Genomic DNA, 14,981 nt, shown 5'->3' with positions numbered 1-14,981 from the left:
TAAAAATATCATTTTACACTAGGTGCTTGCAGGGCTGGGCCAAGGTTTGGACATCGATCCGAAGCCCCAACAAGTAAGCTGGAGAAAGGTTTTAAGATGTACGCCTCGTTATACATTCACTGACACAAAGGTGAGTTTTACTTAAACTTTGTGGCTAACATTAACCTTAGCTTATGCTAGTAGGCAATATTCTCTGACATTATTCTTGTAAAAATGTGCTATTTAAGTATCTAAACATTCTAACGGACAATGTTTTTATCTTATTTTATTGTCGTTAGTGTCCGAGACTAAGGGGTGGGGGTTACGGTTCGGGCTTTTAGCTTCCGAAGCCTGACAAGCACAACAAGTCTCATAGCTTAACAGTAGTGCAGTTCTGTAGTCAGAGATCTGGTTCAGCTGTTCAGGCTCAAAGTTGCTGCTTTTAGAAAAATATCACCGTGTCCCTTAAGGTCTCCGTGTTATTTCATTTTATTACCTTTGCATGTTTCTTGTGAAGAGGTCAGATAGGACGATGTTTACAGCAGTATGTACAGGCGGATCAGTTGCTCGACTGTCTGGCTCTGGTCTGCTCACTCGTTCCCATACACTCGCTTTTTCAGGCTGAATACAGAAGTGATTCCATGGAAATAACTCAGGGACGGCTCCTTTTTTTACCATCCATATCCCCGGTATTTTTAGGCTGATCCGGAGTGAAAGTTTGAAACGCACAGCTCCAGAGACTGTGCGTTTGTTGTGCAGCGTTAGCTTTGACTGGTAGTGGCAAATATTTACAAGTCACCATCTTCTTAATTCAGGATCGCTTGGAAATTAATGAAAACTTAAAAGCCCATTATATTAGGAAGACAACAATGTTCATAGTATTGTTTTTTTTTTTGCATCTGAAATACGACTTAGTCTTTTCTAGCAGTCATGGTAACTCAAAGCGGAAACAAGTGAGCCGCATTAGCTCCTGGAGATGTGACGTCATCGCCATAGATGCAAAGAGCCCAAATATTGCCTTAATCCATACCAAATATACAACAAATTAAATTGTAACAAATTGATAACGAGGAACTTTCCAGCATACTAGTCCAACTAAAACTTCATAAGACAGTGAAAATATTGAATAATTATAAGACATGATTGTTATAATGAAAACAATTAAAACATTTGAAATACAGCTATTTAATTCTTCATTGTTAGTCCTGTGCATGTTTGAATTCTTAATTTCAAACGTTAAATTCGACATGCTTATGACATTTGACATACATTATGTATTGTATTCATTCTTGTGCTCTTTAAGTTAATAGCCAGTTGTACAGGAATTAACCAAAATCGGTCAAAAATTATTAAAAATATACTGTGATATTGACTTAGCATATAAACAAGTTGCAATTTTATTACAGTTAAGCATTGAAATTAGAAACAATAATTTTAATGTAAAAACAGTGGAAATAGTAAACCCTAAATGCATATCATATTTGTTGTTACATTCTGTGTGACAGAATTGGCATAAGTAAAACAAAGAAAAACAATAGAATCTTCATTGTTCATTTTCCAGTCAATGCAGTCATGCTTGTGATTATTGGAAGCTGGATTAGAGATCTGTATTTGAAACGAGAAAGCTGCTCAATCAGGTTCCTAATAAATCAAAAGTCTGAGTTCATTTAGAGTTATTCCTTCCTTTAAGGCCTCTCCTTATACGTCCTCTATAGCTGGTGTACTTGTCTCCGGGCCTCAGCGCGAACGCACCTGGAGAAGGAGGTGTAGCGCAGGCCCTTCACCTGGTGCACACAAAGCAATGAGAAGAGGGTCAGTTCAACACGTCAACATTTTTTTTTGTATATTTCTCCACTCCCCAAAGGAAATACAGACAATCAAACAAACAATCAATCCATATTCAATAAATATCTTGATTATTGTTGTAGTTGTTAGTGGTACTTATCTGCTTGCCAGCTCCTTCTTCAGACATGACCTGAAAGAGGAGGCTCTCTCCACCGACTTATACCCCTGAGATGCCAGTAAAGGCCACCATGAGAAATGAGGAAGGCAGGGAAAAGGAAAGAAATAACTTTTGTTAAAAAACAGGGACAAGACCAAGGAAATTACATCTGAGTCAAGAAAATCTTGTAATCAAACACAGCAGTCGGAAATAAAGAGAATAAAATACGCAAGAAGTCCATGTTAAAAAAAAAAAAGACCCAAGAGTGGTAAGAAAGCACAAAACGCAGTTCTGACTATTAACAGTTAAGATCTGAATAACTCCTTAGCGTGACTTCGAACTATTGTAGTTTTTAAAAATTGCCACTTGATGGCAGTATAGCACTAGAGATATGAACTATTGTAGTTTTTAAAAATTGCCACTTGGTGGCAGTATAGCACCAGAGATAATATCAGAAATGTCTTTCAGGTATCCCAGGACAGTTTTCACGTGATTAAATATCTCAGATCAGTGTAGAATGCTCCAGTAAAGACATACTAATCCCAAACTGTATCTGTAAATAAAGGTATATTTCTAAAAGGAAGACACCTCTCATCTTTTCAAAATTTTTGTTGATGCTAACACTTTTAACAAGGATATTTGTACTTTCATTAATTAAGTGCATTTCTCAGGAAGCTGCACGCTCCTCACCCTGGCTCCCCGGTGAAGCCTGTCCTTCATGATGCCAATGAACTCCTTGTAGGACAGCTGGTCATCGTGGTCAACATCAAAGATCTTAAAGATGGTGTTCACCAGGTGACGTGTCAGCTTGAGTCCTGTGGCTACGTACACCGCCCTTGCAAACTCATCTAGTGGGAAAATATGAAGATGTCTGGCGTTCACACAAAAACCAGGAGATAGAGCAGCAACAATTAGCACCTGTAGCTTTAAGCCTGATTGGGTTCTCACTACCTTGTCCGATGGAACGTGAAGCGAAGTTGTACATCTGCATGGCAATGGCAAAGTCTTCAAGGTTGTTAAGGAACTGGAAGAATGATCTGAACTCATCGAAGGTGATGCCCTGAAAAAGAGAAACTAGGTGAGAATCTGCCAGATAAAGTGGGAAAGTAATGAAGACCTATTATTGTCCTGAGCAAAGTACTTCAAATTGGGGAAATAATGAGCAGTTTCGATCGATGTACACCATGCTAAATGGGTCGTGTGTGAACGTAGCATTCCTCATCATGCATCCACTTGTCTTATATTGAAATTAAATCAAAAACATATATTGCTGCATTTTTATATTATTCCATAAATGAGGAAAAACTGAGATGCACTGTGAATGTTAGAGATAAAGTCGCATTCAAAATAATAGCAACTCAACATCGCCACTCAAACTCAACAATCGAGACATGCATGGTACTGACTGGACGTAACTGAATTTTTAATTAATATGTTTAAAATAATAGCAGTGTGGCATTATATTAGTATCAAACATGTGCCTTACTCGTGACAGCAAATGTCGTAAATGCTAATTATAATGCATTTTTCTCTAGACAGTAAGATGTGTCACTCCAGATGTGTTTGAGAAGAACAGTCATTTGATTAAAAGGTTGAGTGGAAAGGGGGAAAGAAAGCTGCTCAGCTTAACTGATCTCAAAACGCTTAAAAATGGAAACAGAGAAACTAGAATTTAAATTGATAGAAGAGTATTCAGATGGCAAAGATGTTTGGGCCAAAACCATGCAGTTGATGCGCGGTCACTGGGTTTCAGGACGTTTAATTTTGCCCACTCCCTTCACGTTTGTGATACATGTGGTTTAGAATAGCTTAGCAAACACAGCAATTATGGCAGAGAGGCTTGATTATTACCAGTTCACAAGTTCGGAGGAGGAGGAAACAATAATTGACGAACTGCAACATTTCATTTTATTTGCCATGTTATCGTAAAAGAAGAGAAGGCGTAGTTGGGACGATTGCCCACTGCATCAACTGCAACAATGAGAGCCGATTTTGATCGTGTAGCCAATGAGCTTCTGCCATGGTGACCAAAGGAAAAATACAATTTCCTGTGAGTACTGTGCAAATGAGAAGATTCATATGTAAAGTCAAACTGTCAGAAAGTACCATTGTTGAAAAAACAGCAGCGGTTACAACTTACCAAAAGAACACACCGACTGACTGAGGAGTAACATTTTGAATCCTGAACTCAAACCAGAGTACTGTCTGACACATCGTGGCTCGGGTATCATATGGTGTCTAATTATCGGATAATAGAGATCTTCGACCTGTCTGAACACCGTTTTACTTGAGAAGACCATACTGCTAAATCTGGAGGAGGAAATGCTGTTGAAGTGGGTCTCAAGAAGAAACGAGGTTAATAATCAATTTTCTTCACTTCTTGGTCGAGCAGTAACAAAACCGATATGTCCTTCTTCATTTCCTGTTTTGATTTTTGGAAAAGAACTTGCCGTGTTCCAAAGGTGCAATCATGTTTGGAAATAGAAGCTGGTGATAAGAGTTTTGAAATTTACACACTGCTCTTATTTTGAACACACAAAAAAGGACATTTATTTTCAAACAAGGACAAAAAATTTCATCAAATAAATGTCTCAAATTCTTAAAAAAAAGAAAGTTCATAAAAGCTGCATAACATGCCCTGTGCTGTTAATTAAATGCAAAATCGTGAACAGAAATATTAATTTAACCTAATAAAATAAACCTGACATCAAAAACCTAAACACGACCAAATGGCAATCAAATGAAGACAAACACAAGACAACAGTAAAATAACTAAAATGTAGAAAGGAAACAAGTGACAGATTGTGGCTGCAGGTTGCGTTTTTTTATGAGGCAGAAACAAACCTCCTGCTTCTTCCACAGCATGAAACAGAGGAGGGACAGAAATAGAGTTGGGTTGCAGATCGACACAAGGAAGATGAGCCAAAGCATAGCTAGCCTTCGCTTGACGGACAGATACACAGGCAGACAAACAACGTGTGACTGAAAGCGCTATTAAAAGTGTGTTTGTGTCGGTCTTTGTGTGAGGTCAAGTGAAGGGAAGAAGCGCTGAAGTGTTGAGAGCATCAACAGCCCTAGGCGGACACCGCACTGGGAAAATACAGGTTGTGTGAATTGCCTGAAAGGCAGCAGCACCAGTACAGAAGGAAAAAAAGAAACGTATCTAATGATATGCGGAAAAGAATAACGTAGATTGCTCTCAAAGTATTTTTCGTTTACGTGGGTGTTGCACCTTTTCGTCCGGAATACACTGGCGGACGTTCTCCATGTACGCGCTGATGTTCTCGACATTGGTAAAGCGCAGCAGGATTTTGGCGAAGTCTTCCTCGCTAATTGTGGTCATTCCTTTGGAATAGGTCAGAAACTCAATTTCTAACACCTCAGTCTGGAGGTTATCCATAAACCTGTCAAGCAGAAAGGAATAGATGGTGAAGAAGAGGGAGGAGGGAGGGGAGAAAAGAGACATTTACCATGTGGTCAGCATGACCAGATACCTGTAGAAGTCATCAAAGGTGAGCTCTGCTTTTCCCTTCTTTCCAAAGAAATGGACCAGTATGGTGGTGTCAATGGTGATACTCTCATCCGAGCGCTATCAGAGACAGAGGAAGAGAGACAGATCATGAAGGATGCTGGTTTGGAGGAGAAAAACAAGCAGAGAAAAAGGGGGCGAGTCTGTCAAGGATCCAGCCTTGGTACGGCTTAGGCAGACGAGCAGGAGCCAGAATGTTGCTGCATGAATGCACGACATGCACCGGATGAACAAAAGCACAGCTTCACCTCAGATATCAGCTGAAATTATTAACAGCCATCGAAGATATCAAACAAACCAGTCTAGGCTGCAAAACATACTGCCTTGCGTTGAGTTTTTTCACATTTTGCTGTGATACAAGCAAAAAACTTCAAAATACAACATTGAGATTTTGTGTGATAGATCAGTACACTGATGTGTGCAGTTATTAAATTGGAAGGAAAATGATTTTTTTTAATGTATTTTACAAAAAAAAGAAAGAAATGAAAAGTGTGGCACACATGTTTTGGACTTTGACTGGACCACTGTAACACGCATATATTTTGATCTACAGCTACCACTGTAACACTAGCTGCTTCAGATTGTTGTCCTGCTGGAAGGTGAACCTCCGTCTTAGTCTCACGTCACTATGCTAGCAAAGTCATCTGAAGGGCAATTGACCCTCTCAGATAACTGAATAACTGAGTAAAAGGGGACAGCGTCAGATTTTCAGACATTTACGTAGGCAGATAATATCACTGGATGAAATTGATATCTCGTGTACATGTCGGCTGATCACCAGTTACCCAAAATTATTAAGGAAATCACGACCGATTTATCAGTTCATCCCTACGAAGGATGATAAAGGCTCTCAATCTGTTTGAGTTTAGGTCAAAGGTCATGTCAAATTAGGTTTTGCGGCTGTGCCATTACCTTGTGTTGGTCTATCACATGAAATCCAAATTAAATGTATTGAAGTCTGTCTTAAGTAAAAGTATGAATAATTTTGCAAGAAGAAAAAAAGCAGATAGGGTACTCCAATCCCCGCTGTGAAAATGTCAGAAAAATGTTCCATCTGTTTTTCTTTTAAGTTAAAATAATCCTTTTTTTTAAATTATTATTATAACAGGGTCATCCTATCCAGATTTGTGCAGTCCAGGCTGGTCCGGAGGTTTGCTGCAGTAGCTTCAAATAAAAACTAATACCGATGAACTTAAAACAAGTGCACACAGCACAAAACACAAAGACAAAAAGAGTCATGCCAAAGGTCAGAAGAAGAGTAGGGATGGACTGCCCATCAGCACATTGAACAGATAGATCATGTTGAACACACCTCTGAACAAACAATTCAAAAATAACCCAAAAACACATCATGGAGCACACACAGAACACAAGGAGGACACCACATTTCATGCATTTGTCACCGAATATCACACAGCAACATGTGAACAGGACATCACATCCCAAACAGAAGCGCCGCACAAACCCAACGTAAGCACAGATGCATAAAACATTTCAGCAGATTCCACCTTTTTCCCTTAACTGATGGCCGTCTGGTCTGTCACCTTTCAAACTCAGATGGCGTTACTACCTTGAGTTTTTGTGTTTGGTCTTCCTTCCTCCCTAGAGTGTTTGAAGTGAATATTCCCTAAGTGATCCTGGTCATTTGATCCCATTCAATGGGATTTTAAGGCGTAACTTCTGTGTGTTTTCGCTGTTATCTGTTGATTAACTCTATAAGCTTTAATCTCTTTTAACTAGGTGACAGGCACAATTCCTAATCCTTTTGAAAATGAAGAATGTAATGAATAGCTCTTAGTAAAAGGTGACGATGATTTTAAGCATCAGGGGAAAAAAGAGAGGCCATCTTCTGTCTCGCTGCCCACCATGCCCCCACCCAGCCAACCCCCGAGTCAAACCCACAGCCATGCTGAGAAGAACGCACACGTCAGATTGAATGAAAATCTCGTTTCATTCGACTTAAGAGGAGCGCTTATGCCATTTCCATCATCATCATCATCATCATCATAAATATCATCACCACGATGCCATTCGTGGTTCTACCTCAAGGGTAAAATCCTAAAGTCCAACATGGGACAAGAAGGACAAGTCAAACAAGATGACAAGGTTTACATGAGACAGGAAGAAAACAGTTTTTGTTGTGTTTGTTTAACTTTTATATGTTGTTGCTCTGTTTTTTACCCTGGAATAAGAAAATATCAGTGACCAAGTTAAGATATGGTCACAGTTATTCACATAAATTTATTTGCCTCTTTTGGAAGTTGAATTATGTTGGGCTGATATCATTAATTAGATTAATCAACTAATTTAGTAATCGATTAATTGTTAACTGGACCACGCATATTTTTTAAAAAGAAATGTCAGTTTGTTGAAAAAAAACCCCAACATATTCAGAGCCGTAATTAAGCTAAAACCGAACAAATATATACATTTTGAATTTAACATAAAAAAAAAACCTTTGTCTGTGAATGTGTTTTAGCCAAAACGCTTCAAATCAGCTTTTGTCAGATTGTTAGAGCATCACCTGAGCACAACTCTCTTTAGATTTAAAACCAGATTCAGGTTTGAGCTGAGTCTCGCTATTCGGAAATTGAAATCTTCCTCTGGTGAAGCTATTCCTTGTTGATATGGAAGCATGCTTTCAGTCCATCCTACGTTTCATCGGACCGCAACACATTTTCCTACATGCTTTGTGGAAACTTCAAATGTGCTTTTGCAAAATTTAGCAGAACTTGGATGTTTTCCTTCATTAGAAAAGGCTTCCATCTTGACATTTCATAGCAAAGACCAATTTTCTTCTTATTTGTTCATCAGTTTTGAACTGACATCCAGTTGTTGGTAATGTCACCGTTGCACCATCTTTTCTTTTCTTAACAATGCTATCTTTACCGTGATCCATGGTAAATATAATAGCTTGGAAATTATTTTGTGCCCTTCTACAGTCTGATACCAAATGGCTGCTGCTTAAAGATGCCTCCTGCCTCCCCAAAGAAAATATTTCAGTTTGTTTTTCAGTTAAATTTTACAGGTTATCATTAAAGGTGGAAAACATTTGGAAATAACTCAAACTCCAGACAAGCTGACGCACTAACCAACTTCCTGTGACATGCCGATCGCCGCCGAAAAGAGAGAACTGGATGACTTTACTCAACGTCCTCTTTCACTTTTGTCTCTTTGGGAGGACCACCTTCATGTAAACACGAGCTGAGCTTCAGATGATTTCATTGTCTTGCCTTTCTGGTGTCACTTTACTGGATGTTCTTGTCACTAAACCCTTTATTACTGACAAACAGCATAACAATGCGTTTGCTCTTTTATCTTTAAACTGACACATTACCAAAGTCTTTATGACACACAAGCTGTGCAGACAACTAGACAGCATCCAGATGGTGTGTGTCTCTGCCTCTCTTCCCCGTTAACTGGAATCCCCTCTTCCTCACAGTCGTGTTGTTTTTCTCTTAAAACGACTAAGCCGTTGTCAGAAGTAAAATCCAAACAAGGAATCTAGCTTGATAAAAGGATTTCTGCCCACAATTTCTGCACTTTTTCTTTTTTATTAGTGTTATTTTTTGTGGGGCAACCAGTTCAATAAACTATGCAGGAAAATATTTCTAGATGAAATCAAGTGATAATTTATCACTTAAAAACATTTTTTTTACTGCACAGATTTAGGAAGAGTCTATTTTCTTCTTCTGATCATAACAAGCTTATCTTTCCTGGAAGAGTGTCGGGAGCAGCGTGAGCTCATCATCCTCCTGACATCGTAATGGTTACCACGCCTATAAGGCACGAGCCAACACCTGGCGAATGCATGTGTCTGTTTGTCCACCTGTGTGTGTGTTTGCGAGCTCGGCTGTCTTTGATCGGGGGCGCCGAGAGTAAAAACAGTAATTACCGATGTAAACGCTAAACGTTCTTTCTCACCCTCCCGACCTGTGAGTAACGCTCGTGAGGAAAGGCCCGTTGTCGGTCTTTATTCACATCAGTCAGCCGACACCTTTGGGCTACGGACGTATTCAATTTTTTAATTTTGTCAGGTTACGACCACAAGTTCTGATGTATTTTAATGGGATTTTAAAATACAATACATAATAATTGCAAAGTGAACAAAATTTTTTAATAATATCTGTTTTGTTTTACAAATAAAACCCTGGAAATAGTGACGACTCGTCATGTTGGGTACATTGTATTTGCATGTAGAGGAAAAAGTTGAATTTTTAGTTGACTGACATTCTTTCGCTAATTTCTGAACATTTACATAGAGCCGCTATATCTCCAATGGTGAAAATATATTTCCTAATTAGCTGGCTGAACTTAAAGGAAGGTGAATGCGCAGTTACCACGTTTTCATTGGTAGAAAATAAAAGTTGAAAACCTTTTCATCGCATTAAAAAATACGTTAAAGTTTGACTTGTGGAAAAAGTTTACATTTTTTGGCATGACAAAATATATAAATAAAAAACGTCCAATATTTTTATAGGCACCGCATCCCCTCTTCTAATGCTCACTTACTTCTTTTTTTTATCCCAAGCTGTTACTGTTTCTTTCCTTCTTTTACGTGTCGTATTTTCCCGTTTCCGCTGCTGCTCTGATAACTCTGATCTCCTTTCTCTCCATCCTACCTGTCAGTGTCTTTATCTAACAAACACCAAGGCACCTTTCTTAACCTCCCTCCTTCTCTGCCTGTCACTCAGTGCCAGTCCCCCCCACACACTCCTCAAGGTTACAATAGAGACTAATCCGTTGAGTAAACATCTTTCTCAAAATACAACCTAGTTTCTTTCTTTTCCCTTAAATGTACTTCCCGAAATGCTTTTCTTCTCGCCTCGCTTTGTTCCTCGACATTTGTTCAGTCTGCTGACCTGTGTCATCTGCTTTCGGCCTCTCTCTCCTCGTTTTGTTGACTCTCTGATTAGATCTCTTTCTGTCTTTCTTTACCCTCAGGTTTTCCACTTATCAGATCAGATTCCTCTGGATTTGAAGCAGCCCTTTCATTTTGCACTTTTTGTTGTGACTCTGACCCTTTTTTTTGTTATACATTTCAAATTTGTTGGTGGAAAAAAAGCAACAACAAATACGCCCTTTTTATTTTGTACTCATCTAAGGTTTGTACGTTTTTCCATATAAGATTTTGGTTAGATTAAAAAAAAAATTGGATCTATAAAAATACAGAATTGATAGATTGTACTTATGTTTTACCATGACTCTATACCGTGCTGTGCAAAAGTTTTAAACTGGTCTTTAACTCCTTATTTGTTGTATGTAAGCTGCTGTATCCTTTAAAATGATATTAACCAATTTATAAGTAGTTCAAACAGAACTGCACAAATAGAACACCATGTAAGTCAGACCTAAAAGCCATACATGGCTGATTAAAAAGCATCTGACCATGTTAGAGTTAAGTGACTTAGCAAGCGAATAAAAAATAAATCCCTCCTTGAAAACTGTTCAGCCAGTGGGGCTGACAATGAGCATTAAAAGTTGATTTTAATAATTCAAAAGTTTGACATGTCTTTGTTTTGCTGACAGCTCCTCGGTCTCCGTCTGATTCGTCTGTCCTGTCCACTTTACATCCCGACAGATGAAAGACTGCTTGTTATAAATACAAGGTCGGCCCTGAGGAGCAGCACTGTTATTACCTCAACAGTAGCTTCCGCTGCTAACCACAACCGCCGGTCTGTCATTAGTCAGCTAACCTGTTAGCACAGTGCTAGCTCTTATTAATCATTACACATCCTTGTCTTATCCTTTTGTTCTCAGAAACCAAAGTCAAAGTTGAAACTAAAAGAGTAAGGTCAAATGTGACTATTTTTTTAAAATTTTGTCTAAAAGTTTCAGCTCTACAAATACTTTCCACTAGCAAAAACTACAGTTTGTTTCTGTGGTATATAAACAATTATTTTCATCTGTCTTGTGAACTAGAAAGTGAACAGGAGATCTTCACAACATTGATATGTGATGTAATTAATTAGGCATGTGCATCCTGTAATTATACATAAAATACCCTGTCTTTGGTCAAAACCTTTCAAAATAAATTAGGATTTATCTTTGTTTTATAAAAGTTTGCGACACCTCATTACAATTTGTATAAATAATAAATTAAGCATTTTCATTTGTACTGTACAGTAGAGCATCTGAAGCCTAGCAGTTTTTTTGTAGCAAAATTTGAGTGAGCTTCTTTAAGGATGTTGCTAACATGCTAACCTTCTAATATTAGGATTCACCTCAGTACTATACATGTTCACTGCATGGACCTATATACTTTATTCACTTATAACTTATAGGCAGCCACTTGTGTTATTTGGATTATAATTCAGTTTAAAAAGCTGAAACGCTGTAAATATTGCTTAATATTTCTGAAAAATAAACACATTTGTAATTTAAAATGACACATATTACCTATGTGAATCCAGCACATAATTAAAAATGCACATGCTATACTATCATATTGAGCCAAATGAATGTGTTCTGCAGTCTACTTGATCATAATTCTGTTATTGCTCTAAATCGATTTGACACCAAAGACACAACACGGCACAGAAACACATAAAAAGCAATATGGAGGGACCAGATGGAAACATTACGACTCATTAAAAAGGAATTGATAAGGAAACAATAGGAGGCTTTTATTGTGAAGGTGAGCGTTTCGAAGGTTATGCTCGTCAAATCGGGCGTGGCAAAATTTCTCTTAATCAACGGGAATACTAAAAGAGGATGTATATTAAGACTACGGCATTAAGACATAAAATGAAGGGATGACAAATGGAGGGATGAAGGGACAACTGGGTCTGTGTACCTCCGCCAGGTCAGAAAAGAGGACTTGACTGGCGCTTCGCCTCAAAACGTCCCAGTAACTCCGCGTCACAAACTCTTGGCTGTCTTTTTTTAACACCTGTAGAGTGGTCAAGCAGGTCCAGGATCAGTTCACTTCCAATTCAGTTAAAACAACAAATATCTATGATGTGAATTGCCTATATGCTCAGACAGTTTTCATACAGTATATTCTTCTTAAAAACATACCAACATGATACTACACAAAATATCAAAAAAAGCACTAAAAATGAATGACTAAAACATAAATAAATAAATAAATTAATTAATACTACTCTTAATACAAAACCATTGCAATTTTATTTCTACTTGTTTGACACTGAACGCTCTTCAGAAAGTGACGTATTTGTATTATTGATCACTGAAAGTGAGTTTTCATGTGCTGTGAATCAATTTGCACATCCTGAATGCGGGAAATCATTAGCTTTTTGACGAGTTATTAAAAACAAAATCAAATAAAAACATCCATCACAATCAGTGTTGACACCATTTTTTTTTTTTTTGTTGCATATATTGTATTTAAAAATACAAACCTTTTGCGATACTGGAAAAAAAACACTATTGCAAAGGCTATCATTTTAAGAGTTTAAAATAAAAATAAAAATCATGAAATATTTCAGCTTAATTTACCAATGCCATTAATATACACATGCTGATTCATAATACTTCTATGTCCATCTTTGTACAAAACATAAAAATGGATCAGAATCAATAAATACACCAATGTTTAGTGGTTACACATCTACTTTTTATCCATTTCTCTCTAAAATGGTCACTTATCAAAGGATTGTTTTTTAAAGTTGTACTCTATAAGTTGACTGTTATTTTTTTAAGATAGTACAATAAACCCACTCCAGTAAAACTACAATACTGCAGCAGTGTTTACTTGTAACAGCAGAGTATGTTTGTAGTTAAACAGAAAGAGCTGCCGTGTGAAGAGTCTGGCCACCCACCTTGGCTTTTCTCTCTGGGGAGAAAGCCACTGCGGCCATTTTAACATGACCCTGCGCCACTCTCAACTTCGTAGTGACAATGGAGCTATCCATCACAGCACTGACAGAACAAGTAGTGTGTGTTTGTGGAAAACAGAGAGCTACGTATAGAATAGAGGGTGGAACAAGACTGAAAAAAACGGTTCATAAAGAGACTGAAAATTGCCAGCTTTTGTGTTTAGTTAATAATAAAGCTATTTTGCACTAAATTGTCTAAATATCAGATTTAACAATTATATTTAGTCCACTGTTAAAACAATATAACCAGATTTACTGGCAAAACTCATTAAAAAAATTACTTTAAGATGGAATCTGAAAATAGAAAAATGCGTCTTGTTAGTGTTTTGTCGTTTTCTGTTTGAAATGCTCAGACAACACTAACAGCAGTCTGAGAAGCCTGCGCCAATAATGAAATCACCCATTCTCTTTGTAATAAAGAGAACCTCCCCCAAGCACTAACACACACAGAACAGATCGTACCTAAACATGGGCTCAAATGGAAAAACACTGATTGTGTTTTGGAGCTTCAGACCATCAAAGTCACATCCCACTTGTAGTAAGAGTTCATTTCAACTGACCTCTTAAACGTATTACTCTGTTGCTGCTATTCTTATGTCCATTCACCTCACTGCTTCCCCGATTAGAGGGCAAATCGGTCAGCTGGCATGACAGATGGACACACAGCCTCAATTTGCATCTTTCACCGAGGCATCAAAGAATTCAAACACAGAGGATTTTACTGAAGACATAGGATCAGGTGGACTGGAGCAATTGAAGACTTCTTTAGGCCATGAGTTTACGTTTACAGATATGTTAAAAGAGTTATTCAAAAATACCCATCACTTATAGAAATAAAGCCAATTTCTTCTTTAATTGAACTGTCCACTACTAGACTATAAACCTTATAGATACTTGTTTGGCAAAGATGCAAAACAATTTCTGTGCCAAATCTTGCAATCAAATTGTTACAATCACTATAAAGGCATCTGCTGCACCCAGTGATTTGAAAAAAGTCATAGGTAATTTTGTTGCCTGTAAATGGGTGTATGAAAATGCTATTTAAAGCCCTCCACACCAAAGAAATGCAGAACTGACACAGAAAAACGTAAAAACCTGATGTATTTTTTAATCAGCAGAGCACAGAATGATTTCCAAATTGGGTTTATAGAGGAAATTGGAGAGCAAGCAGTGAAGTAACGGCAAGCCCAGACGTCATATAATCAAAATGTTCTGGCATGAACAAATTAATTACAACGTATTTTCTTGATTTTTACAATTTTCTTTAAAAAAAAGGTACATATGAGAGGAAAATGTCACTTGTGAGGATTAAAGAACCAAACTGGGAGACAGTAAAAAGAAGACTTTTCCCTGTCTTCTAAATTAGAGTAGAAGAATGTCTAGAAATTACAAGAGGAAATCTTGAGGAGAGGAGTTGTTCAGTTTTTGGATTTGAGTCAGAGCATTATTTTTCTACAAACGTGTGCAGATAAACTAAATCTAGATTTGTTTTCAGCCACAGACGTTAAGCTGTTAATGTCGTTGGAATCAAGAGACTAACAAAAACCTTCTCCTTGACTGTAGACTTAGATGAAAAACATAGAATCATTCATCTATTAAACCGTGATATAACCGTCTTTACTGAGACGACGACCTGTCCAGGCAAGTTAACCAAAGCCCTAACTTACCTGTTGACCTGACAAACCAAAGA

General features: G+C 37.7%; 1 protein-coding gene across 7 annotated transcripts in view; it reads right to left on the bottom strand.

Moving 5' to 3' along the window:
• Positions 1-1,148: 1,148 nt before the first annotated feature.
• The window catches only part of micu3a (mitochondrial calcium uptake 3a), a 28,611-nt gene continuing 14,778 nt past the window's right edge, over positions 1,149-14,981 (bottom strand). For 2 of the 7 annotated variants that reach the window (XM_081605075.1, XM_081605080.1), the window contains 7 exons: positions 12,247-12,342; positions 5,416-5,510; positions 5,153-5,325; positions 2,873-2,983; positions 2,612-2,769; positions 1,925-1,989; positions 1,149-1,766 (listed from right to left, as the gene is read on the bottom strand). In XM_081605075.1, the coding sequence (XP_081461201.1) occupies positions 1,760-1,766; positions 1,925-1,989; positions 2,612-2,769; positions 2,873-2,983; positions 5,153-5,325; positions 5,416-5,510; positions 12,247-12,342 (705 nt within the window). In that variant the 3' untranslated portion in view covers positions 1,149-1,759. Of the gene's footprint in view, positions 1,767-1,920; positions 1,990-2,611; positions 2,770-2,872; positions 2,984-5,152; positions 5,326-5,415; positions 5,511-12,246; positions 12,343-14,981 lie in introns of those variants that run through there. The other 5 variants (XM_081605086.1, XM_081605095.1, XM_081605089.1 and 2 more) reach the window with 3 other exon arrangements.

Source organism: Poecilia reticulata, chromosome 1 (assembly GCF_904066995.2).
Source record: "Poecilia reticulata chromosome 1, P_reticulata-male-v2, whole genome shotgun sequence".
Classification (NCBI taxonomy): Eukaryota; Metazoa; Chordata; class Actinopteri; order Cyprinodontiformes; family Poeciliidae; genus Poecilia; species Poecilia reticulata.
This window is presented reverse-complemented; position numbering and strand designations above follow the sequence as displayed.